The sequence below is a fragment of the Stegodyphus dumicola genome, chromosome 5 (genome assembly GCF_044657685.1).
Source record: "Stegodyphus dumicola isolate Sdum_Otavi_A_Nest chromosome 5, ASM4465768v1".
NCBI lineage: Eukaryota > Metazoa > Arthropoda > Arachnida > Araneae > Eresidae > Stegodyphus > Stegodyphus dumicola.
Genome location: NC_140772.1, coordinates 124,655,866 through 124,676,542, shown reverse-complemented (window position 1 = coordinate 124,676,542; position 20,677 = coordinate 124,655,866). Strand labels below are relative to the sequence as shown.

Here is a 20,677-nt window from a genome sequence, read left to right as displayed (position 1 = left end):
TCTATAAGCATACAAAGTTCAAAAACGGAAAAATTTCCAAAAGTGTCCACAATTTTGGCCACCACTGTATATATACCATTCTAACACATATCAGCATATAATACCTAAAGTATTAAAAACAACTAAAACATTTAGTACTTAGCACAGTAAGTATCGACCTTGTCTCCATTAGTTTGTATAACCTGTCAAAAAAGTAGGAATGTGAAATCAATATAATAATTATAATGAAAAGTATATCATTATGCCATGGTGTTAAGTGTTTACTTATTGTCCTTAGTTCAATATAAAGTCAAAGAGTGACATAAAACTACAAAGAATTCCACAATGATGGCACATGTAATCATTGGGCGGTTAATCTTTGGATTATGGTAACTTGGCGATTTTTTGGCGAAAATTTGGCGACCAACCCTGCTACAGCAAACTGCTAGTTTCTGGACACCATTTTGTTTTCACGAAGTAAAGGCATTTTTTTTTTTTTTTAACTCAAAATTTTTTTCCAACAATCTGCTAGCCGAATTATGCTTATGCTAGAACTTTTATGGAACAAAAGTGCTTAATCATGACGAAGATTAGGTGCGAAATTGGGAGAAAGTGCAGAATCACAAACTGCTTGCCGCGTTTTTAAGAATTCCACGTACATGGTATCCATGTACACGTCGACCTATTTTCACTTAAAAAACATCCCAGAATTGCACAAAAATGGCATTGCGCACACACTCTTGACTTTATCCATGTACACACAAGTCCTAGCTAGTAACCTTTATTGCCGTACCAAAATGTCGCCAAACTACCTGTTACCATATTCCAAAGATTGCCCCATTTGGCTAGTAATTTAAAAGTACTGCTATGTCATCAATGTAGCCACAAGCAGACTCTCTATAGTTTGCCAAAGTTCATTGTACATTGAAAAATCGCAGCAGCATTCTTTAGTCCACATGGCATAGCACTGAAACAATGTTGAGAGAGATGCGTTGGGGAAGAAGTGAGCTCCTTTCTCTGCTCTTCCAATGGCAATTCTGGTTTGAGTACTGGAGTTATGCATCACTTATTCATTTTTTGGTATTCCTCAGCTGACACTTCTTGTGAGATTTATAGTATTTTGTAATATCTTTAACTATGAATTTCCGATAAAAGTTATACCGAATCCATTCTTTGGTTTTTAAATTCATAAGTACACACTGAAAGCGGATTCATGTGCTAGGTGAAAAACTCTCTAGCATCTCCTCTGTGGTAATACAAACTGATATACCCTTTTCTCCTGAAACTTCATGATATATCAAACCACAAATAAAAAGAAAATTTCCTTTCTCCTTCCTTAAATTTGATCTGACAGTTTTTAAATCATTGCATAATCTCTGTTCTTTTAATTTTTCCATTTCCGATTTTCCTGCCTGTGACATTGATTAATTAATTTTCTATCTATTTAACACTCTGTCGGGTGCATTTGATCTGCTAGGCACACCTGGAGCACTTTTGTTTGCATTGCCTCCTTCAAACGTCGTCACTCCTTCTCCATCCAGTTGGCTTCCTATCTTCTAGTGCCACTGGCAGTTGTAAGGTCAGTCAGTGAATAGGTTTCTTTATTTCTACTTGGCTGATGAAATGATCTAATAGGCTCATCATGCCCGATTATGTTGCAATTTGACAAGTAAGTTTTCTGTGATTTTTTAATATTGTATCACACTTTTTGGTTAGCAATTTCATATAATAAAATGTTTTATTATTATCTACAAAACTGAGTATGTTTTGGGGCTGTGGCTTTTCAAGTACATGGTGCCTGATTATGTCATTAATTGTAAATAATTTTAAATATTGTATATTACAAAATTTGGCAAAGACATTTTCATAACAACATTATAAATATTTGTTTGATTCAGTCATCAAAAAGTATAAAATTTTTTTAAAAAAAGTTTGATTTGAGAAACCCTCAAGACCTTGAAGAAATTCACTGTTTATTGGAGGCATGAGATGACGAAGATGAGGATGTCAGAGATGAAGATTTTGATGTTGAAAGCTGCATTGATTGAAAAAAAATACTGACTTTTATTTGGAACAAAGCCAGACCACAAACACTCCAGTAAGTTTGGCTTCAGTAGTGATGGTAATATTTTGATGTCCTACGTTCCAAGAAAAAACAAAAATATCCTTCTTGTTTCATCACTGCATAATGACCAAGCTATTGATGCTCTTTCTACTGTGAAAAACAGAAACCAGAAGTAATCAGTTTTTACAATGAAACCAAATTAGGAGTAGATATTGTAGATAAAATGTGTGGTTCGTATAATGTATCTTGGAATGTAAAATGGTGGCCCATGATAATCTTTTTCACAATGTTAAACACTTCAATCAATTCTCAGATCATACATGTAGGTAATGAATATACAGCTCTTAAATGAAGCTTGTTCATAAAACAACTGTCTAATGAACTTGTGTTTTGACAACTTGCTCAACGAAGTCTGAAGTACACTGACTACCAATAAGTATTTGGACACCTGTGATAGAAAAGAAAAACTAACTTTATTCAAAATCAATAGTTGGTAGAGCCTCTACGAGAGGTAATTACAGCGTGGACCCTCCGGGGCATACTTTCCACAAGTCTTTATATGACAACTAGTGGTATTTTCTTCCACTCGGCTTGGAGAAGACATAGAAGTTCCTTCACCGATTTTGCACGGGTAGTGCACCCCTGAATTCGGCGATGCAACTCGTCTCAGAGGTTCTCGATAGGGTTCAGGTCTGGACTCTGGGCAGGCCAGCTCATTCGATGAACTCCATTGGCACCATACCAAGCCTTGGTTAACATCGAAACATGACAACTGGCATCGTAGTCCTGAAAGTAACAGGGGTCCAACACGTAAAACTGTCACAACGTAGGAAGCACATTGTCATCCAAAATAGTGCAGTAGGCATCGGAGTTGAGGTTACCATCAATGGGGACCAAGGGTCCCAGCCCATACCAGGAGAAACACCCCCAGACCACAATTCCACCTCCGCCGAACTTGACTGTTGGCACAATGCATTCTGGCAGGAGACATTCTCCAGGTAGACGTCAGACCCAGACCCTGCCATCCAAACGGTAAAGGGTGAACCTTGATTCATCACTCCAAAGAATCCGTTTCCACTAATCTACGGTCCAATTTTGATGTGCTTTGCACCACATTAACAGAGCAGCAAGGTTGGACTTTGTGATCAAAGGCTTATGGGCAGCAGCACTAACCATGAAAACCAAGCAGATGTGCTTCCTTACGGATGGTATTCATTGAAACAATACTCCCGGATGCCTGTTGAAACTCCTTGCGGATGAGGGCCATTGGTTGGGTGCGGTTCTTCCGAATTTCTCTCGACAGCACTCGTCGGTCTCTATCTCCCAATTTCGTTGGTCTGCCGACTCGGGGCACATTCCGACAATCACGGCTCACCTTCCACTTCTTAATCACATAGGCCACTGTCGATTTTGGGTACTTCAGATGGCTAGATATGTCCCTTAAGGATCGGCCACATTTGTGATACCAGATAATTATACCTTTCTCGAAATCAGAGAGGTCCGAACTGCGAGGCATCTTGCACGCAACTAAAGCCGATGCTGTTTCCTACACGATATGTACCGGCGGAGTCCGTGGCGTAACTTAGGACCGCAGATATCATCATTTGCATAGGTGTCCAAATACTTATTGGTAGTCAGTGTATATTCCAAGATTAGCCAAACAAATTAACAATGGAATGTGAAAATTATGTGAAGCATTTAAATTTTTTACATGCTATATCTGTAACTTGTATCTCTTGATTATCTAACTAAATAAAAAGCAATCTGTTCTTTCATACTGCAGCTAGGATGATTAGCATAAGTTTGTTAGGATATCGCCAACTTTCGTATTTGATGGGCTTTCATAATCAAATGAAAATCTGTCAACCTAAGTTGTTTTACTTTCATGTGTTTAAGAGCTATGAAAATACATTGGCTTTTGTGTTTCAAAAAGAATTTTTTTTTAAAGCGTTTGTATAATGCTAAATGTAACCTTTAGATATTCAAGCTGATAATAAATGACTATTTTTTTAGATCAGAATTTTTTTTTTTTCCATTCATTTTTGGCTTTTCTACCATGAATTAAATTTTTTTTTTTACGCATTTAACTATTTGGAAATTTATTGTGTGTGACATTTGGCATTTCCCAAGCTTATCAGTTTGTCAAGCTGTTACTGTAATATTTCAAAGCAAAATATACTTTTCCTTAGTGTATCATTTGTGACAATAACTTAGTTAGTGCTTTAGGTGGCTGCCAAAATTTCCTGTGCTTGATACAAATATATTATGGCTAAAATTATAAAACTTAAGCTTTTAAATGTAACACTGATTCTCATAAATATCCTTTTTCCCACAGGAAATTTTACTCTTCAGTGTCGAGTGCTTAACAAGCCTTATGACATATTTGGTACGTGGTACACTGATGATTATTTGTTATCTGGTAGACTACATTTTTTGGGGCATTTGGTTTCATGTTCAGCTTTATGGTTAAATAAGGCATGGCAAGAATCTGAATCTGAAAAAAAACCTATTATTAAGCGTCTGTTTAAATTTTACAATCGGAAAGCCAGCTCTATACGTACAATCACAGTAGCAAATTGCTTCACCTCAGATTCTAAAATTGATGTTTTAAAAGATCCTCAGGCATCTCACTCCTCTTCAGAAGTTGTAGTCCATGGAAATCCTGTATCTCGTGATGCTTTGAATGTTGCACCATGGCCATCAGGAAGAAGTCGCACTTTAGAACTAGCATCTGGTTCATTTCCTCAGGATATTAAGGTATATGATTTTATTTTAATAAATTTTTGTATTAAACTTGGCACATGTAAACAGTAAAGAAATCTATGTTTTAAAAACAAGTAAAAATTCTTGTTAAGTACTATTGAATCCTTATTTAACAGACATTTCACCTTAGTAGGTACTTGCCATTAAAAAATAATTCATGAATCCATGGATTCTCAAAGTGGAAAACCAACTTGCTCCTATATTACAGACTTTTTCAGATAATGTTCAAAAGTCTGTTGTTTTATGTTAATGCTTATGTATTAGTTATACAGTCAAAAGTCTTTAATCCGGACTCTTTGGGATTTCGGCGATTCTGGATTATCGGTTTTTTCTGGATTATAGATCATCAATTTAAATCTGGTAAGATGACATACAGAAATTATAAAATTAAAAATATGAAACCATAATTTATGAAATAAAGAGCAATTATGATCTAAAGGGTATCAAAATTTACAAAAAGTTTAATATTTATTTGTTTACTTTATTAAACATTTCTTTCAACGCGCGCATGTGTAAAGCGTACATTAATTACGCATAGTCGAAATTAGAAAACTGCAACCAGAAAACTATGCGATGTGTATTCGCAATATTTATAATGACGAGGAATTTGATTGAAATGATATCAAAGACGGAGTACATCGAGATGAAATACTACATTTAGTAAGGAATTATAAGCCGGATAAAATAAAAACATCTGCCCTGAAGGTGAAGACAGTGCTGACAGATCAACTTCCAATTTAATGCACTCCGCGACTTTCCCTCCCCCACAGAGCAGGGTGAAATTGATAAACAGATTTCGGAATGTTTAGAGAAACAAAGGATATGCCCTTGTCCATTTTTTGCAGCAATTCCACTTTTTGTTTGATGGACATCGAAACATGCTTTCGTTTTGTAGATCCTTTGGCAGCTCCAGCATCAGAAATACTTTTGGACATAATCGAAAGTTACTTTTATAAAATTGCTCTAACAGTCTGCAAAAAATAATAAGCCGGATCCAATTAGAAGATTAAGGAACAATTCAATCTGCAACATTAACTGAAATAGATAATTAGATAATTTTAGCTTAGTTTATACCGTCCGATATACATTAAATGCACATCGGTAAACATAAACGCATTTTGCGTTTACGCATGCGCAGAAAGTTTGTAGCTTTGAGGTCCGGATTATAGATCATTCTGGATTATGAATGTCCGGATTAAAGACTTTTGACTGTATTAAATTTGAGTTACTCTTGCATAACGAAGTTACTAATAACAGTTCTTTTAATTCAGTTTTTAAACTCTAGAGACATTAATATATTTTTTAACCTGGAGAAGTGAACAATGGCTTTGCCAGGACTCGAACCACAGACCTCTCGATTGCGTGTCGAGTGTGCTAACCAGTATACCACAAAGGCATGCTAAGAAGGTGGGAGAAATACTTTATAAAACACTTTGCACAGTTAATAATAATTAATGGTGCATTATGGAAATCTTATTAAAGATCTTTCACTTTATCCTGTAAAAGCCAAATATCAAATTTTAATAAAACGTTCTACTATTTACAGTGTAGATAATGTGGCTGTAATTAAATTTAACTTGTGGCAGACCCTCCTATAGACATGTAAGTGACTTATCATTATGTCTAAGACAAAACAGAACTTCAGAAAATTGTAAAGGACCCTTTTATTTAAAGCTAAGTAAATTGAACAGATAGCATACCATAGCATGGTGCTTACAAATCATCCAGCATTTATGGCATGAACTCAAAAGTAGAATTTTAAATTAAAACTTAATCTAAGTATTTATTATCCAAAGACTACACAGAGATATTTAAATGTGTGGCTCTTAAACCTACACCAGCATGACAGCACTATTATCAAGAATAAAGCAAAGCCATAGACAAGAATGCTTATCTTAGAACAACAACTAGTAACGTGGATTTGAGCAGGTAGAACACACTCTGTCTAAGCAATCTCAGATCTTCACATATGAGTGTGCATGTTAGTTAATTAATATTCATTCTTGCAGAAAAACAGAGAAGTGACAATGCAGATTCAGAATATAAAATAACTGATTAATTAACATAAATAAACATTTCAAGAGAAACAGTAAATGAAAATAATTGTGCATTAACAAGAAAATATATTAAAATAAGAGTAATAAAAATCATTAAAATTTAAAAAATAAAAAATTACGAAATATTAGATATGATAATAAATGTGGGATATCGCCAAGTGATCATTGCCTGGTGTTTTAAAAGTTCAAAATATAGGATTCAGTCTAAAAAACCCACATGCTTGTTATTTGATACAGTCAAAAGTCGTTAATTCGGACACCCATAATCCGGACCTCAAAGCTAAAAACTTTCTGCGCATGCGGCGCGTTGACACATGCGCATAGGCGTTTACGCGTGCGCGTAAGACCTTTACGACTGCGCATATGTCTGTGTGCAAGCGCAGAATACGTTTTCACTTGCACGTTTTATGTATAACGGACAGTATGAGCTAAAATTATCTATTTCAGTTAATGTTGATGATTGCGTTGTTCCTTAATCTTCAGATTATTTCTGGCTTAATATTTTTTGCAGACTGTAAGAGCAATTTTATAAAAGTAAACTTGAACTTTCGATTATGTCAAATATAATTTCCGATACTGGAGCTCCCAAAGGATCTACAAACGAAAGTATGTTCCGATGTCCATCAAACGAAAAGTGGAATTGCTGAAAAAAATGGATAAAGATATGAAGAAGGTGACAGGGAGGTTAGTGAAAACGAAAAAATTTCGATTGACAAGTTAGTTGGTATTCTCGGCACAGTAATTACGGGACTTGAACAGCGGAACTTTGCAACTGAACAAGAAATTATGTCTGTTTATAGAATTAAAGAGAAAGTATTATCTCATAAAATGAAGCAACTTAAACAACTTACATTGAAAGAAATGTTTAATAAAGTAAACAAATAAATATTAAGCTTTTTTTTTCTAAATTTTGATACCCTTTAGATCATAATTGTTCTCTATTTAATAAATTACGGTTTCATATTTTTAATTTTAGAATTTCTGCATGCCATCTTACGAGATTTAAACTGATGATCTATAATTCGGAAAAATTGATAATCCGGAATCGCTGAAGTCCCGACGAGTCCAGATTAACGACTTTTGACTGTATTATGATCCAAAGTACTTGTATAAAGCTGGATGGTTCTTCCAGATTACAAGAGCTGTTTGTAAACTGTATGCTGTCAATTGTCCGAATTATAGCCGATTTTTATTATTTCGACACCTAGACCATTACCAATGTCATTCAATTCAGGCTGCTTCTTGGGATGATTTGTCATAAAACGTTTATGGTTTCAAAAAATATTAAAAAATCATTCATATTATTAGTGCTTTTTTATCAAAATTTCTAATGCTAATTGGAAACAATGAGCTATGCAGGGCCAAATTACGATGTTAAAAAGTTTTTGTGGAAGGCAAATTGCAGCTCAATGTTTTCTTCCTAACATTACACAAACTCCATGAAAACAAAATACTATTAAATTACTTTTCAACTAGTTTTCACAAAATACATATGAATTTAAAACATTGTGTTGGTGCACTTTATCTGACATGTCTGACAGTAACATCAGAATAAGTTCATATATTTTATCATGGCTAGGAGTACACAATTGCATTTGTTGCTGGCATGGTCCATGAGCATCGTACAGAAGACAAAAGAACTAGCGACAAAAGCATGCTAAGAAGGGGGAAGCCCAGTTGTGTCCCAATTTTGAAGGAGAATCCTCTGGGGGTCCAAAAGGTGTCCTATTCATTATTACCAAACCATATGACAGGGCTTTCATCTTACCATGTATTGTAAGTGCCCACATGTTGCAAAGACACTCTATATTTACAAACATCCAAGCCCTCTCTTGGATTCAAATCTAAGCCCTACAATACCACAGCCAGCAATACTAACATTGTTCTAGTCAGGACAACAAAGCGTTAATTACACATACACATTTGCATTCAACAGTAGTATTTTCTAGCTCCAAACAACAAAAAGGGCTCACAAATTTGACAAAGGTTTCTGCACAAGCTTTCTAATGTGTTTCTTTTCATCTGATCAAGCATGACTTATTCAAGCATGTAATTCTTCATCATTTCATAAGTTATAGTTGTCAGGGTTGTCTGCAGAAATTTAAAATTAATTTAAACATGCTAAATCACTAAAAGTTTTTCAGAATTCACTCAAAATACAGTATTTATAGGTAGTTTATAGTGCGGTCGCGGACACTTAGCCGACAGGACACTTAACCGACACCAGTTAGCCGACAAGACATTTAGCCGACAGGGACACTTAGCCGACATGGACACTTAGCCGACATGGACACTTAGCCGACAGGACATTTAGCCGACACGACATTTAGCCGACACGGACAGTTAGCCGACAAGGACACTTAGCTGACAGGACATTTTGCCGACACAGACAGTTAGCCGACAGGACATTTAGCTACGGGACACTTAACTGTCAACACATTTAGTTGACAGGACATAAAGCCGACAGTAACTTTTAGCTGACACGCACCCAATAATTATTCAAACTTACTATCAATTACAAAATTTCTCGACTTCTCCATAAGTTCAATATTTAGTTATTTTTTCACTATCAGTAAAATTAATTTTTCGATTCTTAAAGATCTCATATATACTTTTAATTATTGTGTTAATTTAGCATTGTTTGATATGTATCCATGGATCTCATAAGAAATAGACCAACCCAAATGGGTTTTCTCCCTTGCCTTGGAGTATTGCTGGCTGTCACCTTGACAACATCCGGTGGAGTAGGGACGACTTGCAGAAACTTAACAATAGTTGGCTATTGCAGCGCGTATAATTTTCAAGAAAAAGCTGGTGATAGCATTTCATTTCACAAATTAGAATTTTTAGATATTTTTATTTTTGAAACTGAGATTGATTTTTAAAAATTTAGCATATTTATCAGGTATAAATAATGTTTTAAATAATTATAAAGCTGTTGCATGCTTTCAGGCCTGGGTATTTTTTTCACTTTTCCTATGTTGTAAGGAAATTTGTATCTCCTTCTTTTAAAAAATAATATTTTAAATCTGAACTAATAGAAGAATTCAAACAAAGAATTTTCTCTTACAATTATTATGCTTTTTATTGGTGTAAATAAGTAAAAAATACTAAAACCGAAAAAATGGATTTTTGAAAGTTTTTGCTTAAAATTCTTATTTGTGCTGCTTTTTTAAAATTATATCTGAATATTCTAGCATAATATTCTACAAAGAAGTTTTATTTCAATAATATTTCATAATACATCATAGTAATTAACACTTTTAACACTTTAATAATTGGCCCACCAGCGGCCGAGCGGTAAAGTCGCTGAACACTGGTTCGGTCCGAGGTTCGAATCCCGCGAACGGGCTGGCTGCATGGGCGTTTTCGTGGTTTTACCCATGTGTAATGTGTATACGAGCCAGTTCCCCTTAGAAAGTCCTCCACGAAGGCATCTCTCCCCTTAGGCAGATAGCCCTCGTGTGCTTTGCCATAATTAAATACACACACACACACTTTAATAATTTTTATGCATTTATTCTAATGTTAAAAATTGTATTTAATTGTAATAATTAATTGTGCTAGTATTTTATAATGATTTTTTTTTAAAATTTATGTCTAGTTCTGCATAAGTTTTCTTATTTATTGTTAATTTATTTTATTAGCCCAAAGGGGCGACAGCTCAGAAAAGCTATTAGTTTCGAAACGACATTTTGCTTTGTTTCACTATAAATGTTCGTTTCACTTTGCAAACTGTTGCCACCAATTATTATCGCCCTATATTATATTGTTACGGATTTGGTATTTAAATAGCTAATGTTAGTAGACTTATAAATTAAATTGTTTTATTCCCTGTGCAGTGCATGACGAATAGCGCCGACAGGTCATTTAGCACGTGTCGGCTAAATGTCCTGTCGGCTAACTGGTGTCAGTTAAGTGTCCCGTCGGCTAAGTGTCACGGACCCGTTTCGCACAATGTGTACCCGCGGTCACCAGTTTGATGCCTAACAAATTGATATTTATATAATCATGTCAATATGATTTTCCGTTTTAGTGGTTTTACATTAAAAAATACTTGTGTAAAAAATGAAAATAATAATCAAATAAATTCACAAAAGGCTTACAAAAATTCATATTCATACGACAGTTTCACCGACCCAACTCACGGGCAGTAACACTTAACGCAATTAAAAAAGCTAAGCTGGAAAGTTAAAAATACAAGAGCACGTGCATTTAACATTTAATAAATAAATATCTCTTTTTGATTTCAAAAAAGTTCCAGAAAATTTTCGCGCACGATTCAAAATCTTTTAAAAGGAGGAAATCCTCTCAGTTCCTTGTGATGTTAGTTAGTTTCTTGTTGTTTTAAGAGTTTGTTTAGAAAACTGCTCTTGTTGAATGTAGTGAATTCGCGGATTAGCTTTCTTTACGTGTTCCGAAATTAAGTTCTCTTGAACATTTGAGTAGTTAAAAGATAACTACTGTGCACGAATATCTGAGAAAATTTAAGCATTTTTGTTGTGATAATAATAAATTTTGTTCATTTTTCATTGGACTTGTGCATTCATTTCATAACGAACCCGTAAGCACGCACCAATGTTTAAATAAATTAAATAATGAAGAATCTGCATGAATGCATGCATGTTTTTCTCACACTGTGAAGGAAAAAACAACAGAATTTAGAACCATAAAATTTTGAATAACGTAATCCTCCACCCGAACATGGGAACGTGGACGCCCTTTGTTTTAACCCATTTCATATTTTGTAACTTTAACGAAGTTTTGATTAACAAACTCGATGAGTTCAAAGCAAGCAATGGCAACCCTGTACAGAAAATAACATTTTTATCTCCAGCGCGGAAATTCTAAAGATATGTCATTTTCAAATATTTTGTGATATTGTTCTTGAATTGAATTTTATGTGGTTTACTTGCGAAGAACATGATGTTTAATAAATAAAAGTAACACGCAAAACGATACAAAAACGATCCTTTGGGCGTAATATAAAATTATATTGCTGAGTGCTTCCAGAGAGATCTTTTTTCCCTCATTACACTCAAAAAAGTTTATGCTCCTAATTTTATGAATTACTAAAATAAATATTCATGTTGTAATGTTAATAATTAATGATCATATAATCAAATAAATGATCATCTTGTTATCTTATAATAATTTTAAAAACTACTGCCTGAAAATGCTCATAAAATCAAAGAAAATTATCAGATCTTGTTTAATTTTACCTTATTTGTTTCAAAGCATCATATGCTATCAGTATTATTTAATTTTACTTTATTTGTACACAAAATAAGTTCATAAGTTTTGCGTTTAGAATTTTTACCGTTTTACTAAAGTAAAGAAATTTATACAAGAATTACGTTTGGAAAAAACGTGCAAAATTCAGTAAAAAGTGCTTTTATGAGATATATTAAATCTTGTTTGCAAAAATTGCGACTTTCATAATCTTATCACTTATACAACGTATCACATTTAATAATTAAAAACAGTTATGTGATACAAACGCCATAGGTTTCTGTGTTAAAGCAAGCCAGATCGTCCCTAGTTTTCTTGCGGACATGTGGGCGACGCACGCTCCGCCCACTGGGTTAGTCTATCTCTTATAAGGTCCATGTATGTATAGTGCCGTTTGCTGTATATTGGCGAAATTGATAAAGCGCTGAAATTTCTCGTCAGGGAATATGATTGAAATTTCGAAAGGAAAAAAGAACTTTTTAGCTAAGTACGGCGGTCACTTAATTACATTTTAATGTGAGATCTTCAAAAAATTATCCCTAAAGCTTCTTTATTTAATCAACTGGGTTATTTTGAACACTGTAACATCATTTATAATTTTTCTTGTTTACTTAATGATATTAATTTTACAATCTCGCTCTTCCAAATGCTTTAAAATTTTTAAAGCCTTTACGTTTCATTACTATTTTGCACATCACGTTGCATTCTTTCCCTTACAAAATCATTTGGCTCCACCCATTAATGAAATTTCCGTTCCCTGTCATGAAAAATCTGGTTATAAAAATTATTGTTATTCTTGAATTATACTTTTTATGGAAACATATGGTGGTGAGGGTTAGTTTAGCAAATATATTTTATTTTGTTATTAAAAACAATTAAAAAAAGTGAATTTTTAAGACAAGCAAAGGTATAAATTATTTGTGACCTGTATAATTTGCAGTTCATGCCAGCATTCTTGAGATAAAAATTCTGTAACATTTTATTGACCACACCTCTCGCTTAAAATACTAACTTAGGTTAATGTTTATAGCCCTAAACTAGTGCATAATGTTTAATTTAGAAGTAAAATATTCTTTAAGGTTTTGTTTTATTCATTTTTGAGAAATTTCAGCACTTTTTCAATCTGGCCAATGTACACCAAACAGCAGGATACACATCAAGCAATGCTAAATTAACACAATAATTAATAGCACATATGAGATCTTTAAGAATCGAAAAATGAACTTTACTGATAGGTGAGAAAAATAACTTAAATATTGAACTTATGGAGTAGTCGAGAAATTTTGTAATTGATACTTTAAATAATTTTTGGGTACGTGTCAGTTAAACGTCACTGTCGGCTTAGTAACCTGTTGACTAAATGTCTCGACATGTAAGTGTCCCGTAGCTAAATGTCCTGACGGCTAACTCTCTGTGTCGGCCAAATGTCCTGTCGGCTAAATGTCCTGTCGGCTAAGTGTCCTTGTCGGCTAAATGTCATGTCGGCTAAGTGTCCTTGTTGGCCAAATTTCCTGTCGGCTAACTGTCCATGTCGGCTAAATGTCCTGTTGGCTAAGTGTTCTTGTCGGCTAACTGTCCGTGTCGGCTAAATGACCTGTCGGCTAAGTGTCCGTGTCGGCTAAGTGTCCGTGTCGGTTAAATGTCCTGTCGGTTAAGTGTCCCGTCGGCTAAGTGTCACGGACCCTTTATAGTGTGTTGTCTTTACAGTTTGGCACCATTATATTTCTGGTACAGGTAGCCCTCCTACAACGTGGCATCCTGTAACACAGTTTTGCTATAACACGATTCATAAGTTGTGAGAACCCTCTTACAACACAGTTTTCCTATAACATGGTTTTTCTCTAACACAATAAGATAACTGCCATCTGAAGAAATTTAATGAACTCCACAGTAAGGCTTTTCATATTCAGCAAAGCACCTATATAGTCATTTAACATATTAGAATCCTTGTTTCGTAAGTCATGCCAATTAGATTGGATTATTTAAGTATGGCAAAGCACACGACGGCTATCTACCTAAAGAAAGGAATGCCTTCGTGGAGGACTTTCTAAGGGAAACTGGCTCGTATAAGCGTTACACACGGGGAAAATTACAAAAACGCCCATGCAGCCAGCTTTTTCGCGGGATTTGAACCTCGGACCGAACTACCAGTGTTCAGCGTCTTTACCGCTCGGCCGCTGATGGGCCCTGCCAATTGTCTTCAAAGATATGGTTCCCATGAGAACAAATGTCCTCAGGGAGACTAGCCACGTAGTGGAGAGTGACAGCAGAATTCTGAACCAGTAGCAGAGGAAAATCGTTTTCTTGCATTACCTTCAAAGCACAATAGAAACAATACCCAGTATCAAGAGAGTACAATCACGAGATAATAATGAAGAAACCTCACTATTGCAGAAGGGGAACAACATGAGGTCACATTAAAAGCTTTAAAATGCACAACCTGCATATTCAGCTTCCAATATTCGAATCCTCATCTCTGGGGCATGAAAACAAAAGTGTCTCACGCTGCTAGTCGGCAGTCTGTGTAAGCCATGGTGTGTTAAAGAATAACTTTTTCGTCTTTAGACATTAAGTTTCAGTCCCAAAACATGTCCAATAACGATAAAAAAAACAGCGTTTAAGAGAAAATGTATTTCTTTAATTAAAGTAGGATTATCTTTTAAAAGGTAAAAAGGTATCTTACATTGGAAAAAGTCTTAATTTGAATGAAGCAACAGTCTAGACTATTAAGAAAAGTGAAAAAGGAATAAGAAGTGCAGTTGCCGCAGGCTCTTCAACATCCACAAAAGGTGCAGTTCACCCCCCCCCCAGGTGAGAATATTTGAGAAGATGGAAAAGGCACTCAGCGTTTGGATTGATGATAGCTGTCAAAAAAGAATTCCATTGGATGGTAATATAATTAAACAAAAAGATCTTAAAATTTACAAGCTCCTTAAAGAACATGGAGAATCATCTGTCAACCCACATTTTGTGGCAAGTAAAGGTTGGTTCAAAACTTTCAAAAAGCGTTTTGCATAGCAGAAATTCATAGCATAAGCATTCAAGGAGAATCTGCATCAGCTGATTATAAAGCTGCTAGGACTTTTCTGAAAAATTTTAAAATATTATAGAAAAACAAAAATACACAGCAGTTCAAGTTTTTGATGCCAACAAAACTGGGCTTTGGTGGAACAAAAATGCCCAGTAGAACCTTTATATCGAAAAAAGAAAATAACTGCATCCTGGTTTAAGGTGTCTAAAAATTGTCTAACACTATTTTTGTGCAGTATGACTTTGGAATTTATGACAAAACCTTTTTTAATTTATAGATCTTTAACTCCTCTGTACTTAAAGGCGTAACTGAAAACACATTACTGGTATACCGGAACGTAAATCCAAGAGCTTGGGTAACTGGAAATTCATTCAAAGATTGGTTTTTCAGTTATTTTGTGCCAGATGTTGAGCGTTATTTTAGGCAGAAAAATTTGAGCTTCAAGGCGTTATTACTATTAGATAATGCTCCATGTCACCCACAAGATTTGAATCATCCCAATGTCAAAATACTGTTCCTACCACCTAACACTACTTTGTTATTCCAACCATTGGATCAAGGTATTATTTATACCTTTAAATAATGTTACATAAGAAGGGCATTACAGTGTATTTTATACGTAACCGATTCAAAATCAATTAATGTAATGGAAGCTTGGAAGAAATTTCCTATCAGGCATTGTATTTTCATCATGTCTTTGTCACTGAAAGAACTGAAAGCATCAATATTAAATGCATGTTGGAAGAAGATATGACCCTCTTCAGTTGGAATAGAAACTGTACGTAAATCATCAGAAAATGAAATTGGTGGCTTATTAGAACTTGCTAAATAAATCAGAGGCAAAGGTTTTGTTGATATGGTATTTGAGGACGTTCAAGGTTTTTTAGTGGAAGAAAAAATTGACAAAGCAGATTTGATGGAAATGGCATCCGAAGCTGTAAATCAAATTGATTCTGAGGACACCATCACTGCTGAAGATTGTGCAATTAATAATTTAACATTAAAAAAATTAAAAGAAGGCCTAAGCTTAGCTGAAAATCTCGAGTCATTTTCCTTGGATGCCGACCCTTCCACTGAAAGAAGCCAAAAATTCAGAAGGGAGCTGCGAAACTGTCTAGCTCCATATTGAGAAATTTGCAGTGACCTGGTAAGAATTAGTAAGCAAAGTAAAATTAGAGATATTATAAAGAGGGAAGAAGATGCCAGAATTTTAAATGAAGGAAAAATTCTGAAAGTGAAAGCGATCTCATTCTACCGGAAAAAATGTTTTTGTTTGATTATACTGAGCAATGAAAATGAAGAAATTTATTGAACTAAAGTTGCGTTAAATTAAAATATATAATATTTTTTGTTTTATGATGTATTACATACATATATATTTTTAATAAAAATTAAGTTATATAGATTAAAAAAATATTTGTTTTTAATAAGGTTTTGGAACATAACCCTCCCTTTTTGTATTGGCTCTGGGTCTTACAGTACATGGTTTCACACAACGCGGCATTTTCTAGGAACCTATCTATCATGTCATGCAAGGGTTATGTATATTTCTTATTTTAAGTAGCCGCAACATAAATTTTTAGTGAAATCTGAAATTGTAATGTTGAAAAATTGGATAATTAAGTTTCATAGGTTTGATGACTAGCAAAGAGACTATTTAAGAAGGAAATATTATTTTTCTTGTAAAAAAAAAAAAAAAAAAAAAAACTCATTTTCTGTTCATATGCACTAAATATTTTCTGCATTTGTAATTTGTTAATTTTTCTGAATTTGCTTAAATTCACATTAGTTCATTTTTGACTAACTCCATTCTACATGAAATCAGGGCTGGTACCATCAGTTTGGCTGTACTGGATGGCAGAATTTTTATAATTTAGGTAAGCACAGGGTAGTGAAATGCTGCTGTGTATGAAATTTAGTGTATCTTTTACTGTTGTAGTATATGAATGAAAGAAAATTTACTTAATGATATTTATGTGATGGTGCAAAGAATTGTGTAAGATCAAGTAAAAATCTTGTAATGATATTTTTGCATCAGTAATATTGCTCCAGAATGTTTTGCAGAATGATTTCTTAGGCAGTCATTGTTTATACAGTACAATGTCTAAGATCTGGCCTGACAGTTTCAGATTTGGGAAATTTCAGAGAAATTATAAAATTGAAAATATGAAATACTTGCCTATGAAAAAATAATGAACCATTTATGACCTCAATCAAAATTTACCTCCCTCCCAAAAAACACCTTCGTTTCTTTTATTAAACATTTCTTTCAGTATAAGTTTTTTATGCTAATATTTTTTCTTTAATTTTAGTGATAGACATAATTTCTTGTTCTGTTCAAGTCCACTGTGCAAGTTTTGTAATTGCCTTGTTGAGAATTCCCACTAAACAGTCAACTGAAATGTTTTAATTCTCATCTAGTCTTTGTCATTTTTTTAGTTATCAGTAGTTTTATCTTCATTTTCTGGATTTAAAACTGAGCTACAGATTTTACCATCCATTATATGATTGTTGATTCTATTATTGTAATAGACTTCTGTTAAAAATTGTAAAATTATATATGCATTTCGGTGTGCAGAGCATACATTGACTGAAGGACGGGTATACAGTTTGGAGGAAAGGAAAAGATGGAGGTGTATCTTCTATTAAAACTTTAAGGAAAAATGAGTCAAACAGTTGTTTGTAATAAAACAATTTTTGCATCATCAAGTAAGGTAACCAATTTCAAATGCGGCCGAGAATTGGATATGAAGTGATTTTCAAACCAGTCATTCGTCATTCATTAATGTTTGTGTCATCAATGCGGTTTTGTTTGAACTACAGTTGACAGAGAAAATTTATACTCTTTTAAATGTCTGAGGTCATATATTTTTCCTGGTTATAGAAAGTTTACATTTGTGCTTTTCTGCAGCATTTGCACATGCTAGAATCATTAATATCACTTTTTAATATTTGGCACCACTTGAGACTTTTTCTGCAGATATCCCCAAGGTTTGTATTGCCACAAAAGACTAGTTCTATCAGCCTTATAAATTTGGTTTGGAGATAATTTATTGCTATTAGTTCAATGACTTCATCAGCAAATTGTTCAAAAACTTCTGTATCAGCTGAAGACTTTTGTTTAATATTTTTAACTGCATTATACCATGGTGATTTTAAAATTTGTTTAACCAACCTATCAAATATGGGCACTCAGATTTTTTAAGTCCATTTCCTCATGATAATTTTTTTTCAGCTATTGGCATTGAACACATCAATAACCATACCCTTGCTGTGATGCTGTCTTGCCTATTCAGTAATCACTTAATCATGTTTGTCATGCTGTCAGAATCCACAATAAATTTAAAAAAAAAAAAAAAAAAACACTACTTTCCATTTTTTTTTAATGTCATACACTTTTGACTTTCAGTGCCATGCACTTCACATAATTTTGAAATGGATATGCCTTTATCTTTTTTTTTTTTTTTTGATAGCTTATGGCTTTGCTTTGCAGCTCCATAATTAGGATTTTTTTCAATGTAATAAAAAATCAAACTTTAATCCTGATAAGATAGCTGTAATAATAATAACCTGCAAAAAATAATAACCTGGATGAAATTAGAAAGTTAAGAAGAGCACAGTTTGTTATGCTAACTGAACTTAAATTTTACGAAATCTTTTACACTTTTCTGCTGATATGCTAACAAAATAAAATCAATAGGGGCAACATCCCATTCCAAACAAATATGCCTTGGAGCTGAACTTACTGTTTATTTCAAACAAAAAATTGCTAACCCCTCATAATTATTGACAGGCCAAAAATGTGATCATGGCTAGTGCCAGTCAATGTATTGTCATCAGCCACAAGGAGGTGTTTGAAAGTGACATACAGAAAGCTAATTTGGGAGAAAATTGCATTTATGGCACACTTGCTATTTGTTGAGTATTATTTTCCATTCCTAGACTTTGTGAGAGAGAAAGGGGAAAAAAAAAAAAAACCTCAAAAAGGAAAGTAGAAAAGAAAAATTGCTGGGGAACCAGAGGCCTGAATATTAAATTATTTTGGCTTTCAGACTTTGTACTTAATTGCTAAGTTACTTTTAAGACTTGTTTTTTACTTATAAGAGAACACATAATCTTGAGTTCTTTGATTTCTTTCAAACTCTGGAAAGAATATTTTGATTTGTATATGATGGGATATAGAAGAAACAGGGCCAGTGATAGGCATTTTGCTGCCCAGTACCTCCTGAAGTTCTAAAATTTTGCTGTCCCTAAATTCTGCTGCCTAGTCTCTCGTCTAAATTCTAAAATTTTTGCCATTCCTAAATGCTGCTACCCGGTGTGACCAGACAGACTGAGTTGCACCATTTCACCAAACTTGAGTATGATTTATTTTGACTTGCAGAAAACAACTAATCTGTTGGTGCAGAATCCTGGGTAATTTGAAATGAACTTAATCACAAAGCAACATGCATTAATCAGTAGAAATAATGTACAAATGATGCAGGATAACACCAATCACATGCTGCGAAACTGACGTTATAAAAATTTAATGCGGAGAAATGCTTACGTATCCACTTAAGACTCTGAATATTATCTTCTGTGGTTATTACTTATGTAGGTAACTGCAACAATTTTTTTTCCTGGACAAAAACCTTTATCAAAAACATGTATAAGTCACAGAAAAGGATACTTATATTAACCATCCCATCGTGGGATTCAAAATAGTGTGTTCACTTTTTTCCTTGATTATGTGCACAAAATATTCTTATTGACTCCGCAGAAACTATAATTTTATAAACTGAAAAACTATAATTTTTTTTTGGGGGGGGGATTTTTTTCCTCACAGTCAAAGGCAAAAATTAAATTTATGTAACAGTATTTTTACTTTCTGATCAGTCTGCTGCATCCAGTTAAACATTTTTGGAAATAAGTGTAATATATTTATGTTATGCATTTGTTTGTAATACTGTATTAATTAATTTATGGTTCTGAAAAAGGGCATTACACACTGTAAAAGCTTACATGCATCAAAGTAAAATAATAATTTGTGACCACATATGCTTTAATAAGGTATTTACATTATGCCTTACTCAATCATTTAACAGTTTTGTTGTTAAGAGGGTGGCTAATATTATTTACATATAAAGATATAGTTCTAAACAATTAAAACTTACATGGGAATGAATTGCAAGTTCAGTTTCAGACTGGCAGCCAAGCTCCATTAACTGCCATACTATCACAAATTCAATATTATAATTAAAAACTTATTATCATAAGTAAACTAAAAATGCATTATGAGAAACATAAAATTTTAATAGACATAAATGAAGCTCCAGAAGAAGAGAAAAAAATCACTGTATTCATAGTACCTTATTATATATTTTATATTTCTATGGAAAAAATATGTTTTAAAATTAATAATCATTATTTTGTAATTACTTTGTATTATAATTTTTGTAAGTTACTTTTTTAAAAAATATATATAATTGTCTATATGCAAATATACAGAAACAAATGTAATTCTCTATGTAAACATATGTAAAAGGCTTATTAATTTGCATATTATCT

General features: G+C 33.6%; 1 protein-coding gene across 2 annotated transcripts in view; it reads left to right on the top strand.

The window, feature by feature from the left end:
• The window catches only part of Fbw5 (F-box and WD repeat domain containing 5), a 111,942-nt gene that overhangs the window by 6,538 nt on the left and 84,727 nt on the right, over positions 1-20,677 (top strand). For both annotated transcript variants that reach the window (XM_085817024.1, XM_085817023.1), the window contains one exon: positions 4,380-4,801. In XM_085817024.1, coding sequence (XP_085673150.1) covers positions 4,380-4,801 — 422 coding nt within the window. The remainder of the gene's footprint in view (positions 1-4,379; positions 4,802-20,677) is intronic.